This window comes from Arvicola amphibius, chromosome 8 (genome assembly GCF_903992535.2).
Source record: "Arvicola amphibius chromosome 8, mArvAmp1.2, whole genome shotgun sequence".
In the NCBI taxonomy this organism is placed as follows: Eukaryota; Metazoa; Chordata; class Mammalia; order Rodentia; family Cricetidae; genus Arvicola; species Arvicola amphibius.
In genome coordinates, this window is record NC_052054.1 from 67426989 (window position 1) to 67448063 (window position 21075).

A 21075-nucleotide genomic window follows, 5' to 3' on the forward strand; every position below is an offset into this window, starting at 1 on the left:
TCCCTTTTTGCAGGTGAAACATATGCTGATTTGCTGGTCACAGAGGTGGTCAATGTGAGTGTGAGGGAGGAGGCAATCACATGCAGAATGGTGGCTGTTCTTGCTGTGACAAAGCTTAGCTTGCAAAGATCAAACTTCCAAGCCCGGAGTCGTGGTGACTCACTCCTTTAACCCCAACATTTGGGAGTTGGATACAGAAGGACTAGTAGTTCAAAGTCACCCTTGGCTACATAGCCAGTTCCGAGGCTATTCTAGGCTCACCCTCATATCTCTTCCTTCCCTAAAAAAATAAAAAATAAAAAAAATCATAGTCTCAAACACTAACATCAAGGATCGAGCTTGGTGAGCTAACGGGGACACAGACACCAAGGAGACACATTAAGGACTAGCGCTCGCGCCTTGGAGGCTGTTGGTAACTAGGGACGCTTCTGGTCTCTAGGCAGTACGGAATGCTTTTTGAAGAGCTGACACACGAGCCGCCCCAACAGACACGCCCAGCAACCCTGGGCCATCCTCCTCTGCAGAATCATGCACTCAGTCCCACAAGTCCCAACTCTCATCCCTTCTGCCACCTGCGGTAGCAGAGTGGCCTTAGAATGTGCCCTTCTCCACGAGCCCCGCCCTTTATCTCTGACTCCTCTGAGAACCCGCCCCTTCTCCCCCAAGCCCGCCCTCACCTCAGACTGCGCTGAGAACCCGCCCTATTGGCTAAGCCCCTCCCCTCACCGCAGACTGCTGAGATCCCTCCCGTTCTCGGCTTACTGCAGCCCTCACTCCGCTTAGAATCCGCCCTTTATTCGCAAGTCCCGCCCCTTCAGATTCTGCTGAGAACCCGCCCCTTCTTCAAGATCCGCCCTCACCTCCACTCCGCGGAGAACTCGTTTCCTTTCCGATTAGCTCCGCCCTCACCTCTGCCTCCGCTGAGAACCCGCCCTACTAGGAATACCGATGATATTCCGCCATTCTCCGCAAGCCCCGCCCTCACCTCAAACCGAGCTGAGAACCGCCCTACTTGCTAAGCCCCGCCCCGCCCCTCGCCTCAGTCTCTGCTGAGAATCCGCCCTTTTTCCATGAGGTCCGCCCCTCCCTCAAGCCCCGCCCCAGCTGAGGCCGTGCTGAGAACAGCCCTACTTGCTAAGCCCCGCCCCTCGCCTTAGACTCCGCTGAGAACCCGCCCTACTTGACAACACCGCCCCTTATCTCAGACAGCTGCGACCCCTCCCTTTCTCCGCTTAGCGCCGCCCTCACCACAGACTCCTCTGAGACCACGCCCTTTTCCTTGCCTCTTTCTCAAGCCCCGCCCAGAACCGCCCTACTGGCTAAGCCCTGCCCCTCACCCCAAACACCAGTGAGGCCCCTCCCTACTTGGTAAATCCGCCCCTCACCTAATACTGCTTAGACCCCTCCCTTTCTCCTCTTAGCGCCGCCTCACCACAGACTCCTCTGAGACCCCGCCCTTCTCTGCAAGCCCCGCCCCCTCAGAGGCGGCTGAGAGCCCGCCCAACTGACTAAGCCCCGCCCTCACCTCCAACTAGCCCCGCCCTCACCGCGCTCTAAGAACCCGCTCTTCTCCGTAAGACCCGCCTCTCATCTCAGTCTTCTCTAGGAACGCGCCCCTTAGGACAAGCCCCACCTTTCTCGGGCTCTGCCCCTCTGCTGTGACTGAAAGAGACTGCGCCTGCGCCCAGCTTTTCCGTTGCCTCCCAGCGTCCCTTGGTTGACAGCGTCTGGGTAAGGCGACCCATGGGGAGTGGGAGCCCGAAAGCTGGGGCAGGGGAGATCCTCCTTGTCTCCGCGTTTCCCAGAGGTCAGCGTCCTTGGAGGTAGGCTTGGCGGGCTCGTGGAATCCGGGGGCGCGAGGGCACAGACGGCTGAGGGTTCGGATCTAAGTGCGTGCTTGGGTGTGCCAGGGCAGAGTGTGTGAAACGAACTGGGCTGTGAGTTTTCAGGGTGACTGTACGTTCGTGTGAGTGTGTGGGAGAGGAAGACAGGATCTGAGAAATAAATGGTGCGGATGTGAGGTGACCGTGAATCGTATGGTAGGTCGTCTACGTTACAGCACTTAATGCTTGGAATGTCCAAAGTACCGAATATCGTGATGAGCGTTCGTGATGGATGGATGGATGGCAGATTCAAGGAAGCTTCAGGGTCAGGGCTGATCATTGCAGACGCCAAAAAAGATTAGAGGATAAAGAATTTAATTTCCAAACCCCAACTGGGAGAGGAGAGGGGCTGAAGGGTAAATTGATCACCAAAGGCCAATTTTGTCGTTGTTGTTGTTTTGAGATAGAGTATTGTGTACCCCTGGCAGTCCTCAAACTGAATGTGTAAGTAGAGGATGACTTTGAACCCATGACCTTCCTGCCTCAGCCTCCAAAGTGCTGTGATTACAGGCATGTGCGACAACTTTGTGGAGCTGATTCTCCCCTTTACTTTTTCCTCCCCTCCCTTAATTTTTTATGTGATTTCTGGGAATTGCATTCTGGTCCTCAGGCTGGATTGTGAACTTTACCCACTGGGCCATCTCTCCAGCTCTTCATCTATCTTTAAGCATATTCTTTATAATGATCTTGTAAACAAGGGCTTTACCAAGTTCTGGGAGCTAGCTACTCAGGCAAATTGATTGAACTATGAGGGACTCATAGAAAACTTTGATTTATAGCCAGTCCTTCAGCAGCACGGGTGAGACGACTTGGAACTTGCACCTAGCATCAGAATTCAGAAGCAGTCATTGGGACTGAGCCCTCAACCTGTGGGGTCTGGCATGATAGTCCCAGAACTGAATTAGATGAAGAGATACCCAGCTTGTGTCTTCTGCAGAACTGTTTGCTGGATGTGTTTGGGGAAACTTCAGAAGTGTTTGTTTTGCAAAGAAGAGACTGAGTTTGTGTATTCTCTGTATCATCAAAGCGTGTGTGTGTGTGTGTGTGTGTGTGTGTATGTGTGCCTGTGTGTGTGTATTAGAGACTTGAGTCTGAGAAAATAGAGGGTGTGACTCTTGCCTGAGTTTAAGTGTTGTATGACTTTTCCTTTGGTTATATCATTGACGTGTTGGAGAGAGTAGTGTATCAGGACTCTGCAGCCACAGCGACTAATTTAGAGGAACAGTAGATACAGGTTGGGCTTTTGTAATGGTGAACGACCTTAGCTGTCCATCATGAGATGGGTGAAGTCATAAAGTAGGATGTGCACAGCAGCAGTCTGTTACCAAATAGAAGTTGGTACCAGGGAGTGGAGTATTGCTGTGGCAGGCCTGACCATGCTGCTTGTTGGTGAAAGGTGGCCTTTGGTACTTCGGATTAGGAAAGAGGTTGAACACTTTAGGTGGTATTTAATGGACCATACTTGTAGGCACAGGGAAGACAGTGCTGACGAAAGCAATGCAGATTATGATGGCCTGACTCGAGAGGTTTCAGAGGGGAAGAATATTAGTAAATGGCTTAGAGACCATTCTTGTGATATTTTGCCCTAGTCCTATTAATCTGCCTGAGGCTAAATCAAAGACTTTTGGATTAATGACGTTGGCCAGGAGCCTAGTATTGACTGTGTCGTGTAGTTCTTAGTGGCCACTCTTATGCATATCTATAATGAAAGGGAGCAAGCTGAGCAAGAAAAAAAAATTACAAAATGTACAGTTTGAGGAGAAAAGGAGCACCAGGCAGTGTAATAGATCTAACTCCAGTGCCCAACGAGATCAAAGCAAAGTCCGGTGCTACACGGAATAAGGGAGTGCTGGCCCCACCCAGCTAAGATTTCAACTTGTGAAAAGGAGTTAAAGAAAAGCTTAAACAGTGAAGGAAGCCATCAGAAACATAAAACTGATAAAGATTTAAGTAAGTGAAAGGCCCATGTTTTAGCCTCAGAAAGCAGCAGAACTCGACTGCTTTGGCCGTGTCATCCTAGATTTAGAGTCAACGATAGAAGAAAGGGTTATGGACTCTACCTCCGTGGCTAAGGAAAGCTGCTGGGGACAGGCATGTGTCAGGGTGTCCCGTTATGGAGGCCCCGAGAGGCCATTGCATAAAGCTGGGATTGTGTTGGAGCCCCAAGATTTTGGAGCTGCCAGAGTCATGGGGTAGCTGCCAAGAATAGCTGCAGACTGAGCAGCTGAGAGAGGGATGTGTGCTGCAGTTAACAGAGCTGGCAGAATGGGAGATCTGAAGAGTGCTTTGACATCAGACGTGGAGGTGCCGAGCTGGGAGTTCAGCCTGCTGGTTTTTGGTCTTGTGTCCGTCCCATATTTCTGCACTATGCTCCCTTTCCTCCTTTCTGGTGTGGTAATGTATAGTCTGTTTGGAAGTATGTAATCTGCTTTTTAATTTTGATTTTACAGGGGTTACAGTTAAGAGAGTGCCTTAAGTCTAAGAAGAGATTTTGAACTTTTGACTTTTAAACAGTGTTGAAACTGATAGACTATGGGGACTTTTGAAGATGGATTGAATGCATTGTCATCAGGGCACGACTTGAGAAGGATTAGAAGGTGTGGTCTTGTTGGTGTGTCACTGGGTGCGGGCTTTGAGGTTTCAAAAACCCAAGCCAGGCCCAGCAGCTCTCTCTTCCTGCTGCCTGTGGTTCTGGATGTAGAACTCTCAGCTCCTCCTCCAGCACTGTGTCTGCCCATGTGCAGCCATGTTCCTGCCATGATGGTAATGGACTAAACCTCTGAAGCTGTAAGCAAGCCCCAATTAAATGCTTTCTCTTATAAGAGTTGGCATGGTTACAGTGTCTCTTCACAGCAGTGGAACACTAGTTAAGACAACATATTGGAGAGAGAGTACCAGGACCCTGTAGTCACAGTGACGAATTGAGAAGAACAAGAGACAGCTTGGTCTCTGGAATTGGTGATGGAACTGTTAATATTCTCTAGTAGAAGAAGGAGGGAGTGTCACAGGATCCTCATCTGGCATTGTCGCTCTCTCTCTTGCTACCCCCACCCTACCCCCCCCCATCTGTATACAGATGATCTTGGGAGATGTTAGAGGGTATAGGAAGTAAACGATTAACTAAAAGGGAATTCATGATTCAGTTCTAATGAAGATACTATCCATGATAGGGTGAGACTTTAGGGTGATACAGCAGTTTGGGGGTTACTCATGCTTTTATAAGCAACTCTTTTCCCATGCTCTGTAAATAAGCCCAGTCAATTCATGGATTCAACAGTTGGATTTTTATCGAATTGTTACTTTGATCTGTTATTGTTACCCCTATCTGGGGTAAATAGATGCTTGTTTTATGTCTCCTTAGAAAAAGTTTACACAATGAGAACTAGGTCTGCCAATATATAAAGTAACAAATGGACGAGGCTCCTTGGAGAGGTTAAATAAGAAGAGTTATGGTACACACTTATGTGAATGCGTGTGGTTGTGTAAGCAAGAAACTGGGCTGGGAAAGACTGTTTGTTATTTGTCTTAGAGTTTCTATTTTTTTTTTTTTTTTGGTTTTTCGAGACAGGGTTTCCCTATAGTTTCTAGAGCCTGTCCTGGAAGTAGCTCTTGTAGACCAGGCTGGCCTCGAACTCAGAGATCCGCCTGCCTCTGCCTCCCGAGTGCTGGGATTAAAGGCGTGCGCCACCACCGCCGGCTTAGAGTTTCTATTACTGCAGTGAAACACCACGACCAGAAAGCAAGTTAGGGAGGAAAGGTTTATTTGGCTTACACTTCCACATCACTGTTTGCCAAAGGAAGTCAGAACAGGAACTCAAGCAGGGCAGGAACCTGGAGGCAGGAGCTAATGCAGAGGTCATGGAGGAGAGCTGTTTACTGGCTTGTTTCCCCTGGCTTGCTCAGCCTGCTTTCTTACAAAACCGAGAACCCCCAGCCCAGGGATAGCACCACCCACCATTGGCTGGGAGAGCCCATCGATCACTAATTGAAAAAAATGCCTTACAGAGAGAGCTCATGGAGACATTTTCTTAACAGAGGCTCCTTCCTGTCTAATGATTCTAGCCTGTGTCAAGTTGACACACAAAATCAGTCAGAGGTCTATTTAGTTTAGTTTAGTTAGTTAGTTTGTTTGTTTTTAGAAACCGTATACCATTTTCCATAGTGAAGGCAATCCATACTCCCGTAGCAATATATAAAGTTTCACTAGGTGATCCAGGCAGGAATGGAACTCTATGTATCCCAGCCTAGCCTCCCTCATACACACCATATCCCTGCCGCTGCCTTCCAGATGCTGGGGTTGCAGTGGCCTCCCTCTGTGCCCAGGACATCATGGTGGCTGAGAATGGGAGAGAAGGATGAGCAGGTGTGTGTGAGAGCAAATGCTGGGGTTACAGTGGCCTTCCTCTGTGCCCAGAACATCATGATGGCTGAGAATGGGAGAGAAGGATGAGCAGTTGTGTGTGAGAGCAAACTGGATGAGGAAGATTCTCTAAACCGTAGTGTGGTATTTGAGAGGCCTTATGAAGTAGGGGCTGAAGCTGTGGCGTCTGCATGGGAAATATCTAGGTAAGAGACTGTGATCTTGGTGTGGGTATGAGAGAGAAGAATGGGGTGTCTGTGACGATGTGTGTGTGCACCGGGACCCTCTGAGATCATGGCGTGTGTGGTTATCAGTGTTGTGCCTTCTCTCGGGTGCCTGTGATTGTCTCCCATGGGATGAGAAAGCAGGTGAGCTCTTGTGTTGGTACTTATGATGTCGCTTTGTATGGTGTAATCATGGCCCGGTGTGTATAGAGTGACTACTTTGAAGATTAATTAATAGAATTAGGTTTATAAAACATAAAACACTATTACATCTTGGCCGGGCGGTGGTGGCGCACGCCTTTAATCCCAGCACTCGGGAGGCAGAGGCAGGCGGATCTCTGAGTTCGAGGCCAGCCTGGTCTACAAGAGCTAGCTCCAGGACAGGCTCTAGAAACTATAGGGAAACTCTGTCTCGAAAAACCAAAAAAAAAAAAAAAACAAAAAAAACACTATTACATCTTAAGTTAAATTTTAATCTTTTAGTTTTGGTGTGGGGGCAGAAGCATACCACAGTGGTGGGTGTGTGGGTGTGTAGGTGTGTTAGAGGGCAACTTTTAGGAGTTGGTTCTCTCCTTCCAACAAGTGAGTCCTAGGGATCAAACCTAGATCTACAGGCACTTTTACCCTCTGAGCCATCTCTCTGGGAGATTCTTTTTTCTTTTCTTTCCTTTTATTCTTTCTTATTTTTTTTTTTTTGGTCAGGGTTTCATCAGCTAGTCTTGAACTCCTGAAAAGTATCCGCCTCAGACTTCTGATTGTTGGGATTTTAGGTGTGCACTACCAAGCCTTGTTAGCATTAGATTCTCTCTCTCTTTAAAAGATTTATTTGTTTTTGTGTTTGAGTGTTTTGCCTGAATATATATCTATATACCACATGCATGCCTGGTGCCTGTGGAGGCAGAACAGGGCGTTGGATCTCCTGGAACTAAAGTTACAGATGGTTGTGACCTGCCTGTGGGTGCAGGGAGCTGAACTGGGTCCCTAAGAGCAGTAGGTGCTCTTAACTGCTGAGCTATCTCTCCAGCCCCTAACATCATCAGCTTCTTTTGTGTGCTGTTTGGAACTGCCTGTTGTGTATTGCTGGGCTGAGTCCTGGGTCCTAGCATTCCAGAAGCTGCCGAAGCTGGCCTGAGCTGTCAGGAGGGAGGGGAGCCCACTAATCTAGGTCAGAAAGGAGGAGAAATGAGTGAGCTCAGGGAGGGGGTGACACAGTAGCAGGACTGATCCCTAAAGTTCATTGTTCCACAGTGAGGAGAAAGTGAAGGCCCTGGGGTTTGGACTGGAGGAAGAGAGTAACTCTTGTCTCTAGTGGCTTTCAGAGTGGGGTTTCAAACAGACAATGCCAAATTATGGATCAGAAACTTCCAAAGGGAACAATTTCACCTTTGCATATAAAATGAAAAAATAGCTATTTTGTGGGAGTATTTATGTACAGTCAGACCAGATAATAGGGAGGGGGTGTAGGTGAACTTTTCTGTCCTGCCAGTGAGTTCTCCGACAACCATACAAAGACTTCTTATTAATTATAAATGCTTGGCCAATAGCTCAGTTTGTCACTAATTAGCTCTTTTTTATTTTTTTAATTATCTTTTCTCATTTGACATGCCAAATCCATTTAACACTCCCTCCCCTCCTCCTGCCTCCTCCACCTCTTCCCTCACCTCCCATCCCAGCCCCCATCTACTTCTCAGAGAGCTTAAGGCTTCCCATAGGGAGTCAACAATGTCTAGCACATTGCTTTGAGGCAGGACCAAGGCCCTCATCACTATATCTAGGCTGAGCAAGGTATCCTTCCAGAGAGAATGGGTTCCAAAAAGCCAGAACAAGCAGTATGGATAAATCCTGGTCTCACTGCCAGTAGCCCCACAATCTGTCCCAGCCATATAAACTATCACCCACATTCAGAGGGCCTAGTTTGGGCCTATGCTGGTTCCCTTGTCTAACTAGCTCTTATAACTTAAATTAACCCATATTTCTTATCTACACTCTGTCTTGTGACTTAGTACCTTTTCTCAGTGCAGCAAGTTTATCTCCTGCTTCCTCTGCGTCTTTTCAACACTCCTGAGACTCTTCTTTTTTGTGCTTTTTGTCTGCCAATCACGCCTAACCGCTACCTATTCAGCTATTGGCCAGTCAGCTTTTTTATTAAGCCCATCACAGTGACATATATTCACACAGTGTAAAGGAATATTTCACTAGGGGGCTTAGGGATAAAAATTTAGGAGACTTCCAGTGTATAGGAAAGAGTGATTTGCTATACTCCGGTAGTGAGCATTGCCTAGTGTATCAGGTACTTTTCTCATTGCTCTGACCAAAACCCCTGACAAAATAAAAGACTCACAACTTGAATACAGTCCACTGTGGCACAGAAGTCATGGTGACAAAGCGTGAGGAGACTAGTCACATTGTCTTTGAAGGATAGAAGCAGAGAGCCATGAAGCAACATCTGACTTTCTTTCCTCTTTGTCCCCCCCCCCCTTTTTTTTTTAATAAACCTGAGATTTCAGCACATGAGATGGTGCCACCCACAGGGTGATTCTGCTACTTCAGTTAAACCTCACTGGGAACACCCTCAGATATGTCCAGCATTATGTCTCCTAGGTGATTTTATTATTTATTTATTGTAGTAGGAGGAACGGGCTGTGTCCCGCCGCCTGGCTAGCTTAACCTCCAAAATAACCACACAGAAATTGTATTAATTAAATCACTGCCTGGCCATTAGCTCTAACCTCTTATTTGCTAACTCTCACATCTTGAGTCAACCCATTTCTAATAATCTGTATGTCACCATGAGGTCGTGGCTTACCGGGGGAGATTTTAACCTACGTGCGTCTCAGGCTGGAGATTCATGGCGTCTGCCATACTTCCCTTCTTCCCAGCATTCTGTTCTGTTCTGTAAGTTTTTTTCCCCTCAAATAAATAACTCTTTGAATCCAAACTGGTGTGGGATTGTTTTGCACTTTATCAAATGATGTAGGATGTGTTGCTTTCATTGGTTGAATAAAGAAAACTGCCTTGGCCTTTTGATAGGGCAGCCCTTAGGTGGGCAGAGTAGACAGAACAGAATGCTGGGAAGAAGGGAAGTGTGGCAGATGCCATGAATCTCCGGCCTGAGACGGACGTAGGTTAGAATCTTTCCCAGTAAGCTACGACCTTGTGGTGCTACACAGATTATTAGAAATGGGTTAGATCAAGATGTGAGAGTTAGCCAATAAGAGGCTAGAGCTAATGGGCCAGGCAGTGTTTGAATGAATACAGTTTTTGTGTGATTATTTCGGGGTTAAGCTAGCCAGTTGGTGGGACGTGGCCCGCTCGCCTCATACAGCAATTTATTGGAAATACTTTTTCCCGTATACTATATTCTGTCCATGTCCACTATATTTCCCTCCACCATCTTCTCTTAGATCCTCCCCACCATCCAACTCCATGCTTTCTTTTTCTCTCTCTTTAGAAAACAGGCAAATAATAAAACAAATAAATTAGAAATAAACAAACAGAAAAAACAAAGAAAAGGTATGAGAAACACATATACACAGAGATGCACAAACAAAACCGGTAGAAGCACAAAATCAGAAACCCAAATAAATATATAAGCAACAGACCAGTAAGGTTAAAAAAAAAAAGCCCAGACAACAAAATACTAAGAGAAAAAAAAAAACTTCCAAAAATATCATTTAGTTCATTTTGTGTTGGCCATTTACTCTTGGGCATGAAGCCTGCCCTTGAGTGTAGTGTGTATACCCAGTGAAACTTCATTTGGGAGAAAAACTAATTTTTCCTTTGCAAGCAGTTGACAACTGGAGATAGCCTCTGGGTTAGGGATGAGGGCTCATGGCCACTTGCCCTCTCAGTGCTTGGGACCCCATCTGGCTTGGACCAGTGCAGGCTCTGTGTATGCTGCCAAGGTCTCCATGAGTTGATATGAACATCAGTGTGGTTGTGTCTTCTTGTGCCCTCCATCCCCACTGGCTCTTCCCATCTTCCACCTCTTCTTATGCATAGTTCCCTGATCCCGGGGAAGAATCCCATTTAGGACCAAGTGTTCCAGGCTCTCTCACTCTCTGCACATTGTCCAGTTAGGGGTCTTTGTGTTAGCTTCTTTGATAATGGCTGAGCAAGACTCAGATCTGACTCCCAGTTTAGTGTTGTAGGTGATGAAGTTCAAGCATCCTACCTGCTCTCAGCCAGCTACGTAGATTTGGACCAGTTAAAAGCTGAGAGGGAAGAAAGGGAAGGAGCAGCTTGTATCCGTGATGCTGGGAGAACCATGAAGACCTTGACTTTCCCTCCCCTCTCTTCCTCTAGGCTGGACTTCCCAGGACACAGTTGTTCTCCAAGGGAAGAGAAGGCAAGAAATGACTGTTGAACTAATGAAAGCCATGTTACAGGTTAGTTTATGTCTGTTCTCCATGAGAAAGGGTCTTGACGATTGGAACTTAGTGACACTACTTTGGAAATTCTGTTAATAGTCTGTCCCCGGGCCTGCTCACCCCTTCTCCTACAGGACGTCATTCTTAACTTTAGCTGCCTAGTAGGTGAAGAATAGATGTGATGTGGCCAAGAGGCCACTCTGAAATTCTTTCTCTCCCTGCCTTATATACACTTCTTTATGATATCGAATCTTACTAGTTCATGGCAGGCACCTTGAATGTGCCTGGTATCACTGATTCTTGAAAGTTAAGGAGGGTTGTGCCTGATTAGTTCTTGGATGGGAGACAGAATAAAAAACTATGGATCCCAGCTTGGCAATCCTCCTGCCTCATGCTCCTGAGAAGTAGGATTATAAGTGTGGACCACCATGCCTTGACTGTACATTTTTCACTGGTTTGGGCTCTTGTCAAAAGGCTTGTCTTCTTTTACATGAAACAGGTATCTCAGTACTATTGAATTGGATTCCAGGTTAGATGGACATGCAAAGGCCCTCTACATGCATTTCTGTCCCTCTCTGTCCCTAAAATAATAACACGGAGTTTGTAATTGGAATCTGAATTTGAGGAAATCTTGTGGCATCCAGCCCTCAATCTGTGGCATCTGACACTGTCCGGGGAAAGTGTGTAATGACCGAATTATATTAGAGGACTGTCACCTGCTGCCCACAGCAGAGCCGGGTTGCAGGTAGGCAGATTTCTAAATTTTTTGATCATCAGAGATCATGAAAGTTTTGAGAGTATAGTAGAAAAGAAGTTTTTGTTTTGTTTTGTTTTGTTTTTTAAATATCCTCTCACCCATCATGAGTCATGTTATTCTTTTCTTTTTTCTTTTTGTTTTGAGATGAGAAGAGGTGGCCCATTTTGTGGCCCAAGCTGGCCTTGAGCCCCTGGACACAAGCATCTTCCCTTCTCAAGTAGCTCACCTACAGTTAGTCTCTGACCTACTCCCAGCCAACCGCTGCTGTTTCCTATCTACATATTTGGATTTCCCGGGCATTTCATATAAGCGGAATGATACAAGATGTAGTCATTTGTGTGCTCTTTCATTTAGTAACTACCTCTACCCCAAAGCAGAATAAAAAATGTTACAAAACTTTGTAAATGCATTTGTGTCATTTCAGGACTCAGTGACCTTCACAGACGTGGCCGTAGACTTCTCCCAGGAGGAATGGGAGCGGCTGAGTCCTGCTCAGAGGAGTCTGTACAGGACTGTGGTGCTGGAGAACTACTGGAACTTGGTCTCAGTGGGTAAGCGTCCTCTCTGTGGATAATCCGGAAACATCCAGAGCCTGCTTAAAGCACCTTTCACTGTTACTAATTTCTGTTACTAATGCTGTGTTAATCGTTTCGGGGTTAGATGAGAGTTTCAGACTCAGTCTGTGAATTTGACATATTATCAGATCTCGTGGTTATATCTTTAGGCAATTAGAAACCCAGATTTGGTGGGAACTGTAGCAGATACCTCTGCTTTATGTCACCTTTCTATTATAGCTCTGCTGTTCTCACCAGTAGGTGGTAACAGGGCTGGAGAAGAATGTGGCCTGGTTACTATAGTGACTGGGCCCTACACCTATACCAATTGACTCCATGATGAAAGTGCCATTCAGGCTGTAAAACTCAGCACGTAGACAGCACCACCACCTAAAATGAAACAAAGACCTAATTCCTCAAAGTTTACATAGTTCTGGGAAAGTCTCAAAATGTGCTAATTTTCCTTTTTAGCTTCGGAGTTCTGCTTCTGGCTAACAGTTCTTGTTAACTGAAGTGTGTCAACCCAGAATGTGGTTTTCGTGCTTAAAAGCTCACCCTGAGAAAGACTCAGGGCCACACTGGGAACCTGAATACGTAGTGTCGTCACCAACTAGCTAATAACGATTTTCTATTGGCTCAAACCAATGTCTGAGCAGTCTTCTCTTGTGAATACCCCACAACACTATACACATAGAGTATCACTTTTAAAATATGCTCCCAAAATTTTTCATTACATTAACTTTTATGGAGAGACATTGATTTTACATGGGGGGAAACATATATGCCACATACAAATTGGAGGGTGACTTACAGGACTTGGACCAGCTGAGCTCATCAGGTTGGCAGCAAATGCCTTTACTCACTGAGCCATTTCAGTGACCCCCAAATATATATCTTTTTATTAACTTATGATAAATTAGTGAAACCCACTGTTTTAAAATATCTCCTGATACTTGCTCTTGGAGAGACTAATACAGACCCTTCTAAGCCTGGGTCCATATGTTAGTAGATGAGCTTGCTGTTCTCCAGAACAATCTGCTTGAGCTTCTTTAGACCAGTGGTTCTCAGTGGCTGTGACCCTTTATTAACATGGCTCCTCATGTTGTAGTGACCCCCAACTGTTAGAGGCTTCTTGTTCGTTTCTGGCCTCCCAAACCCAAAGTAATCACACAGAAACTATATTATTTGCAATACTGTTTGGCCAATAGCTTAAGCATATTTTTAGCTAGCCCTTACATCTTAAATTAACCCATTTCTATTTTTTTATATTTTACCACGAGGCTTGTGGTTTAGCGGAAAGGTTCCTGCTGGCAGCTTGCGTCTTTCTCCTCTGGCGGCTACATGGCATCTCTCTGACTCTACCTACTCTCTCTCTATATCTTTTCCAGGCTGGCTATATTCTGTTAAGCTATTGGCTAAAAGCAGCTTCTTTATTAACCAGTGGCAATAAAACTTATTCACAGCATACCGAGGGGAATCCCACATGACCCAACCATAAAACTGTTTTCATTGCTACTTCCTGATTGTAATTTTGCTACTGTTATAATCTTAATGTAAACATCTGGTGTGCAGAATATCTGATATGCAATCCCCAAAGGGCTCATGACCCACAGGTTGAGAACAGGTGCTTTAGGCTAGACTTATGCCTTTAGCCAAATTGGGAAACTGTAGATGACTTTTCTCATCTCCTTTCTCCTTTGGGGACTTCAACTGCACTTGGACCCTTTAATTCTCTGCCTTGGGTGATCTGTTTAGTTTGTGAAGTCTTGCTTTAGTGTTTCAGATCACAGTTTGAGTTGAACTTCCAGGATGAATGGTTATCCTTGCTTTCTTCAGCACGGTATCAAACCCATCTAGTGATCTTTAACATGCCATGCACTCCATTTTCAACTGTAGACTTTCCGTCTCATTCTTTGTTTTTTAAAGATTTGGTGTATATATCTGTGTGTGTGTGTGTGTGTGTGTGTGAGAGAGAGAGAGAGAGAGAGAGAGAGAGAGAGAGAGAGAGAGAGAGAGAGAGAGAGAGAGAGGGAGGAGAGAGAGAGAGACTGTATGCCACACGTGTACAGGTCACCATCTAATTTAAAAAAAGTGGTTTCCAATCCCTGAAGCTGGAGTTACCGGTGGCCGTGAGCCCCCCACATGGTGCTGGGAACTGAACTAGGGCCTTTAGGAGAACAGTTTACACTCTCAACCACTGAGCCATCGCTTAGATTCCATCTGGTTCTATTGAAACTTCTATTTTTCTACTGAGAGTTCTTTTTCTTTCCTTTTTTCTTTTTTGAGACTGGGTCTCACTGGCCTGGAGTTCACTATGTAGACCAGGCTGGCCTCAAACAAAAATCTGCCTCCCAAGTGCTGGGATTAAAAGTGTGCACCATCATACCCCCCTTTTTATCAATTTTAAAAATAGTTTTGGGGTGTGTGTATGTGTGATGTATGTGTGCATATGTGTATGTCCATGTGTGCGAGTGCAATGTGTGCATGCCACGGTGTGTGTGAGGGTCAGAGGACAACTTTTGGATGTCATCCCTCACCGTGTTCATCTGCAGCCACTACAGGCTTGTCAGCAAGCTTCTGGGCATCCTCCTGCCTCCACCTCACATCCTGCTGTGGGAAAGCAGGGATTAAGTATGTACTACTGTGTCTATCTCTTGCATCCTACTGTGGGAAAGCTGGGATTACGCATGTGCTACTGTATTAGCTCTCCATGGGTCCTGGGAACTCAGATTCAGATCCTTGTGCCTGCACGGCAAGGCAAGTGCCTTACCCACCGAGCCATCGTCTCAGCCTCTTTGTCTTAATTTTTTATTTTTATAAAAATATTTTTATTCTTTGAAACATTTATATGTATACCGTGTATTATTTTATCCTTATTAATTCCTCAACACCTTCTCTAACTCCTACTGAGATATACCAACCTGGCTCCCTTCTTACTTCATATTCTTTTTCTTTTTTATTATTACTATTAATCAATTACCCCAGAGTACAGGTAGTGCTGACCATATGTGAATAGGTTTGGGGCCATCAAGCAAGGCATGGTCAGCAGCAGCCACATCACCAAAGCACTCTTGTGGAACATTTAACTATGTAAAGATGTGTTGCATCTGTTTGTGTTGCAGAATATGACTTTAACTATGTGAAAGTGTGTTACATTTGTTTATGCTGTGTTTATTTAATGTGTTGCATTTGTTTTAACTTGCCTGCCTAAGGCACCCGATTGGTGTAATAAAAAGCTGAACAGCCAATAGCTAGATGGAAAAGGATAGGTAGAGCTGGTGGACAGAGGGAATAAGTGTGAGGAGAGATCTAGGCAGAAGAGAGAAGAGAATGAGAGAGAAGGAGAGGACACGCCCAGCGCTAGAAGCCAGGCAGCCACCAGACAGACAGGAGAAGCAATGAAATATAGCAGGAATGGTAGGTAAAAAGCCCTGAGGCAAAGCGTAGATAGAAACAGATTAGAATCAGAGCTAAGTTTCCCTGTCGTGATTTGGGAGCTGCTTGGTGGCTTAAAACAAAGCTCGGTACAAAGGACAGTGATTTTTTTTTTCTCAGATAGGAGTGGAGCCTCATAAATTCCTCCCCTACCCATGCTGGAGTGTTGAGTAGTTGATTTTGTGTGTGTGTGCTGTAGGCAGCCACAGCTGCTTGTTTGTCTATTATTTTGCAAGCATGTTTTCCTTAACATTCTTGAGTGGAGTAGAATCCACAGTGTTTTAAAATGTGCTTGCTAGCCAGGCGGTGGTGGCGCATGCCTTTAATCCCAGCACTCGGGAGGCAGAGGCAGGCGGATCTCTGTGAGTTCGAGGCCAGCCTGGTCTACAAGAGCTAGTTCCAGGACAGGCTCTAAAAAAGCTGCAGAGAAACCCTGTCTCGAAAAACCAAAAAAAAAAAAAAATGTGCTTGCTAATTCTAACACATCTGACACTGCAGTTTGGTTAATTTTGCTTTTCTGGTCATGGTTCACATTTCTCATTCTCTTATGTCCAGTGAGTTTGGGGTTTATCATGGATAGTGCAAATAGAATCTGCAGAGGCTCAGGATTCTGTTACTGTCCTCTGAAAATGTTTCTTCTGAGACAGAGTCACTATGTATTCTTGGCTCTTTTTTAGACAGGTAGTTCACTTTTTTATTTGCTTTTTTTGAGACAAGGTTTCTCTGTGTAACAGTCTTAGCTGTCCTGGAACTCACTCTGTAGACTAGGCTGGCCTTGATTTGCCTGCCTTTGCTTCCTGAGTGCTGGGATTAAGTGCTCTGCCACTGCCTGGCAGCAGGTAATTCACTTGACTCAAACTCCAATGTGTCTCTAGCAGGCCTTTAAAATTTTTATTAAGGGACTGGAGAGATGGCTCAGAGGTTAAGAGCATTGGCTACTCTTCCAGAGGACTTGCATTCAATTCCCAACACTCACATGGCAGCTTACAACTGTCTGTAACTGCAGTTCCAGGGGATCCAGCACCCTCATACAGACATATATGTAGGCAAAACACCAATGCACATAAAAATAAAAAATTATTTAAAATTTTCATTTATTTTAATTTTAAAAGAGATTCCATTTTTTATTTAAAATACGTACATGCATATGTGAGGGTGTGTACATGTGAGTGTGGTTGCCGACAGGGGAGGCTGTGAGCGCTCCTGGAGCTGGGGTTGTAAGTAGTGCTGAGCTCCCGTTATGAGAGCTGAGACTGAACCCTGTTCCTTTCCAGGAGCAGCATGCTTTCCCAAGCACTGAGCCATCTCTTTACCCCATCCCCTGGCAGGCCCTTTAAAAAGTATCTTATTTATTACTGCGATGGTCCTGTCCCCCACCCCATAAGAAAATAGTTTAATATCTGTAGCATTGACTGTTGACAGTTGCCACTCAACTATTCCAGAGTTTTATGTAGTTTGTCCTTCAAATGTGTTTGATTCTTTTATTTCGTAGTTCCGTCAGATCTAAGGAACTGACTTATGTGCCAGAACAACTCAAAACATGGCTATTTTTATGTCTCTTGTTTTTAATGCAGGAGCTTGCATTTCTAAGCCGCATCTGATCTTGTTGCTGGAGCATGGGAAGGAACCTTGGGAGGCAGAGGGGGAGAAGACAAGAACATTGCAAGGTGAGAATGTGCAATGCAGATGGAAAAACCTTTCAGCCATCTTTAGGAGTCCTTCCCTCCTCACTGGGGCTTCCCAGAAATCCTTCCCAAACCTTAGGGTCCTGGCTGTGAATTGGTTTCCCTTCTCCTTCCCTCTTGTCTCTGTAGTAAGTTGTTTTGTACAAAGGAGACTGACCTAGTTCCTGTCCGGTGCTGTGATGAAGCTCCCTGACAAAGCAGGCCCTAGGGGGACAGTGTTTGTTCCACACTGTAGCCCATCAGTGTGGGAATTCACAGCGGCACGATCATGAACAGCCAGTCACAGCAGAGAGAGTGAATAATGCATGCCTGTTGCTCAGCTAGCTTTCTCTACTCATATCCAGTCAGGTTGGATCTCCACATCAGTTCAGCTAAGCAAGGTAATTCCCCACAGATGCGCTCACAAGCCAATCTTATCTGACAGTCCCTCACTGAGACACCTTTCCCCAACCATCACCTATATTAACAAAGCCCTGTATTAACTGACACTTCTGCTAAGCTGTTGAAAGTAAAACAAATGAAGAAATTCCTTACTGGGTTGTATGAGATATAAAGACTTTGGTACATTGAAACACAAGCATATAAAGGAGCACTACTTTCTGATTATGAAATTATGACCATGCAGTTGCCTTTAAATCCTAGGGGGACATCATAAAACATAGTGTGTGGTTTCTGGAAATCTCTAGAGAGTTCTAAGAAGCAATAGTAACTAACTATATTGGTAGTTATACAAAATTAACTACATACACTAATCAATTAAAAGTAGGAGACATGGGGCTGGAACAGTGGTGCAGTGGTTAAGACCTGAGTTCCATCCCGGCACGCACATGGCAGCTCAACTGTCTGTAACTCTAGTTCCAGGGGATCCGATGTCCTCTTCTGACCTCTGCAGGCACCAGGCATGCACATGGTGCACAGGCACACATGCAAACATAACATCCATAGATATTGAATAAATCAATAAATATTTTTAAAGGTAGGAGACATAGTCTGGCCTGGATACCATCATCATTACAGACTGCCTCTCCTAGTTCCTCACCTTATACTTAGCTTTCCTGGTCATTTCCCAAGTTGTCGTTCTTTTCTATCTCTTCCCTGCTGCCATATTTGCTTCTATTACTCTGACAAAGTACCTGCTGTAATCAGCTTAAAAGAGGAAGGATTTGGTTTTGGCCATGGTTTCTATCTATGATCTACTGGCTCCATGGCTTCGGGACTGGTGGAAGCCAGTCCTTCAGCATGGAGGAAGGGCATGGTGGAGGAAAGCTGGTCACTATGGCAGCCAGAAAGCAAATAGAAGCGTGCCCATGCTACTGAATTTCCTCCTCAGTTTTCCTTTATTCCAGTCTCCCAGTATGTTGGCTAGCGACACTTAGCTGCAGGGAAGGCATTACCTCCCTAGTGATCAGCTTTGGAAAGAACCTCACATATATATCCAGAGGCGTGCTTTACTAGTCTCCTGTGCAGTTTTCATCCTGTAGAGTTGACAGTCAAGATTAGTAATGACAAACCTCTTATCCTTAGGGACAACTTGCACATCTATGATTGTATGGAATTTACTGAATAGTTTTGAATTACTTCACTTTAGATGTTTCTTTTGCTAATAGCACATGATAGAGAACACTTTTTTTTACATTTTTTTTCAGATGGAGACTCTGTACACAAGACACAAGAATTATCTCTGAAGCAATTTGTGTTTGATAATGTATCAATGGAGAAAATTTCAAGTTTTGGTCTTGAGTGTCCCTCTTCTGGAAAAAAGTGGAAATGTAAAGACCTTTTCAATAGACGAATGATGAATCAAGAAATATTATTTAACATGAAAGAAACAGTCACGCGTGAAGAAACTCACACTAAAGGAATAAGCTACAAATACTCCAACCCTTCAAAATCTCTCCATCTGGACAACGTGTATAGTCACAAGTCAAATAAGAAAAGCCTCTCCAAAAATTCCAAGGTGCGGAAATACAAGAAGATCTGGGCAGGGAAGAACATTTTCAAATGTAACGACTGTGAGAAAACCTTCACCCATAGCTCATCTGTCACTGTTCACCAGAGAATTCACACGGGGGAGAAACCATACAAGTGCACAGTGTGTGGGAAAGCCTTCAAGCAGAGCCACCACCTGGCCCAGCATCACACAACACACACGCACGAGAAACTCTTTGAGTGCAAGGAGTGTAAGAAAGCCTTCAGCCAGAATTCATACCTCATTGTGCATCAGAGAATTCATACCGGAGAAAAACCATATAAGTGTAAGGAATGTACGAAGTCCTTCAGGCAGCCGGCACACCTGGCTCAGCATCAGAGGATCCACACCGGGGAGAAGCCCTACAAATGTAAGGAATGTGGGAAGGCCTTCAGGGATAGTTCTACCTTTGCTCAACATCAGAGCTGTCACAACGACAAGCGGCCCTTCCAGTGTGTTGACTGCGGTCAAGCCTTCAGGTATAACATGTCCCTTACTCGACACTTTAGGCATTACCACACTGGAGAGAAGCCGTTTGATTGCACTGATTGCGGGAAAGTCTTCAGTGTTCACATCGGACTGACTTTGCACAGGAGAATTCACACTGGAGAGAAACCTTACAAATGTACCGTGTGTGGGAAAGCCTTCCGCAGTGGGTCTTCCCTGTCTGTCCACCACAGAATCCACACAGGCGAGAAGCCTTACAAATGTGATGTTTGTGGGAAAGCCTTCAGCCACAGCATGTCACTCACTGGCCATCAAAGAGTGCATTCTGGAGAGAAACCTTATAAATGTAAGGAGTGTGGGAAAGCTTTTCGGCAGAGTATACATCTTGTTGTTCATTCAAGAATTCATACTGGAGAAAAACCCTACGAATGTAAGGAATGCGGGAAAGCTTTTCGAGAAAGTTCACAGCTGACCACTCATCAGAGAAATCACACAGGAGAAAAACCTTTTGAATGTAAGCAGTGTGGGAAGTTTTTCAAAAGAAGTACCTATCTTGCCAGACATCAGAAAATCCATACAGGAGAGAAGCCTTATGAATGTAAAGACTGTGGGAAAACCTTCACTCATGCTGCCTACCTTCTAAGACATAAGAGAGTTCATACTGGAGAGAAGCCTTACAAGTGTAGCGACTGTGGAAAGGCCTTTGGGGATGGCTCGTCCCGCGCTCAGCATCAGAGACTTCACACAGGTCAGAGGCCCTATGTATGTGATAGGTGTGGAAAGGCATTCAGAACCAAGTCATCCCTTAATTGTCACCAAAGATGTCATACTGGAAAGAAACCTTAAAACTGTATCCCCTCTGGAAAACCCTTTAGCCAGTGACAAATCTTTACCATTCATCAGAGAATTTAACTTTCAACCAGATACGGGGAAGAATTCACACAGGTAAGAAAGCTCTTAGGAATGCGAGGACTGTGGAGAAGTCCTCGTCCTCGGGCAGGGTTCTTAAAATGTCTGTCATTGGCGAGTTCTCCATGCAGAGGCATCTCAGGCATTCCTCAGTGTCACCAAGTCCTGTGTATACACCTGCTAAGTATTTCCATTTATTTTTGTTCCTGTTACCATATTCCAAAATACAATTGTTTTACTTGGACTTTTCCAAATGTCTGTGATTGGTATTGTTTTCTTCAAGTTTATTATTCATTTTACAATCAGAGAATCTTTTAAAAATATAAATGTTATTTATGTAATTCTTCTAAAACCCATTGTGAAATGTCTATTTATTGCATATGAGATGTTTAGCAACTTGACATTAAATTTGGATGGAGAACATCTCTCCAGTGATTAGGAGACATATCAGCACAGAACAGAGGCCATACACAGAAGTAAAG

General features: G+C 45.0%; 1 protein-coding gene across 1 annotated transcript; it reads left to right on the forward strand.

Annotated features, from left to right (window-relative positions):
* Positions 1-1676: 1676 nt before the first annotated feature.
* Positions 1677-20892, forward strand: Znf471 (zinc finger protein 471). The gene is made up of 5 exons (XM_038338666.1): positions 1677-1823; positions 10773-10855; positions 12019-12145; positions 17158-17250; positions 18915-20892. The coding sequence occupies exons 2-5, from the start codon at positions 10823-10825 to the stop codon at positions 20528-20530; spliced, it is 1869 nt and encodes a 622-aa protein (XP_038194594.1). The 5' UTR covers positions 1677-1823; positions 10773-10822; the 3' UTR covers positions 20531-20892.
* The last annotated feature ends 183 nt before the right edge of the window (positions 20893-21075 follow it).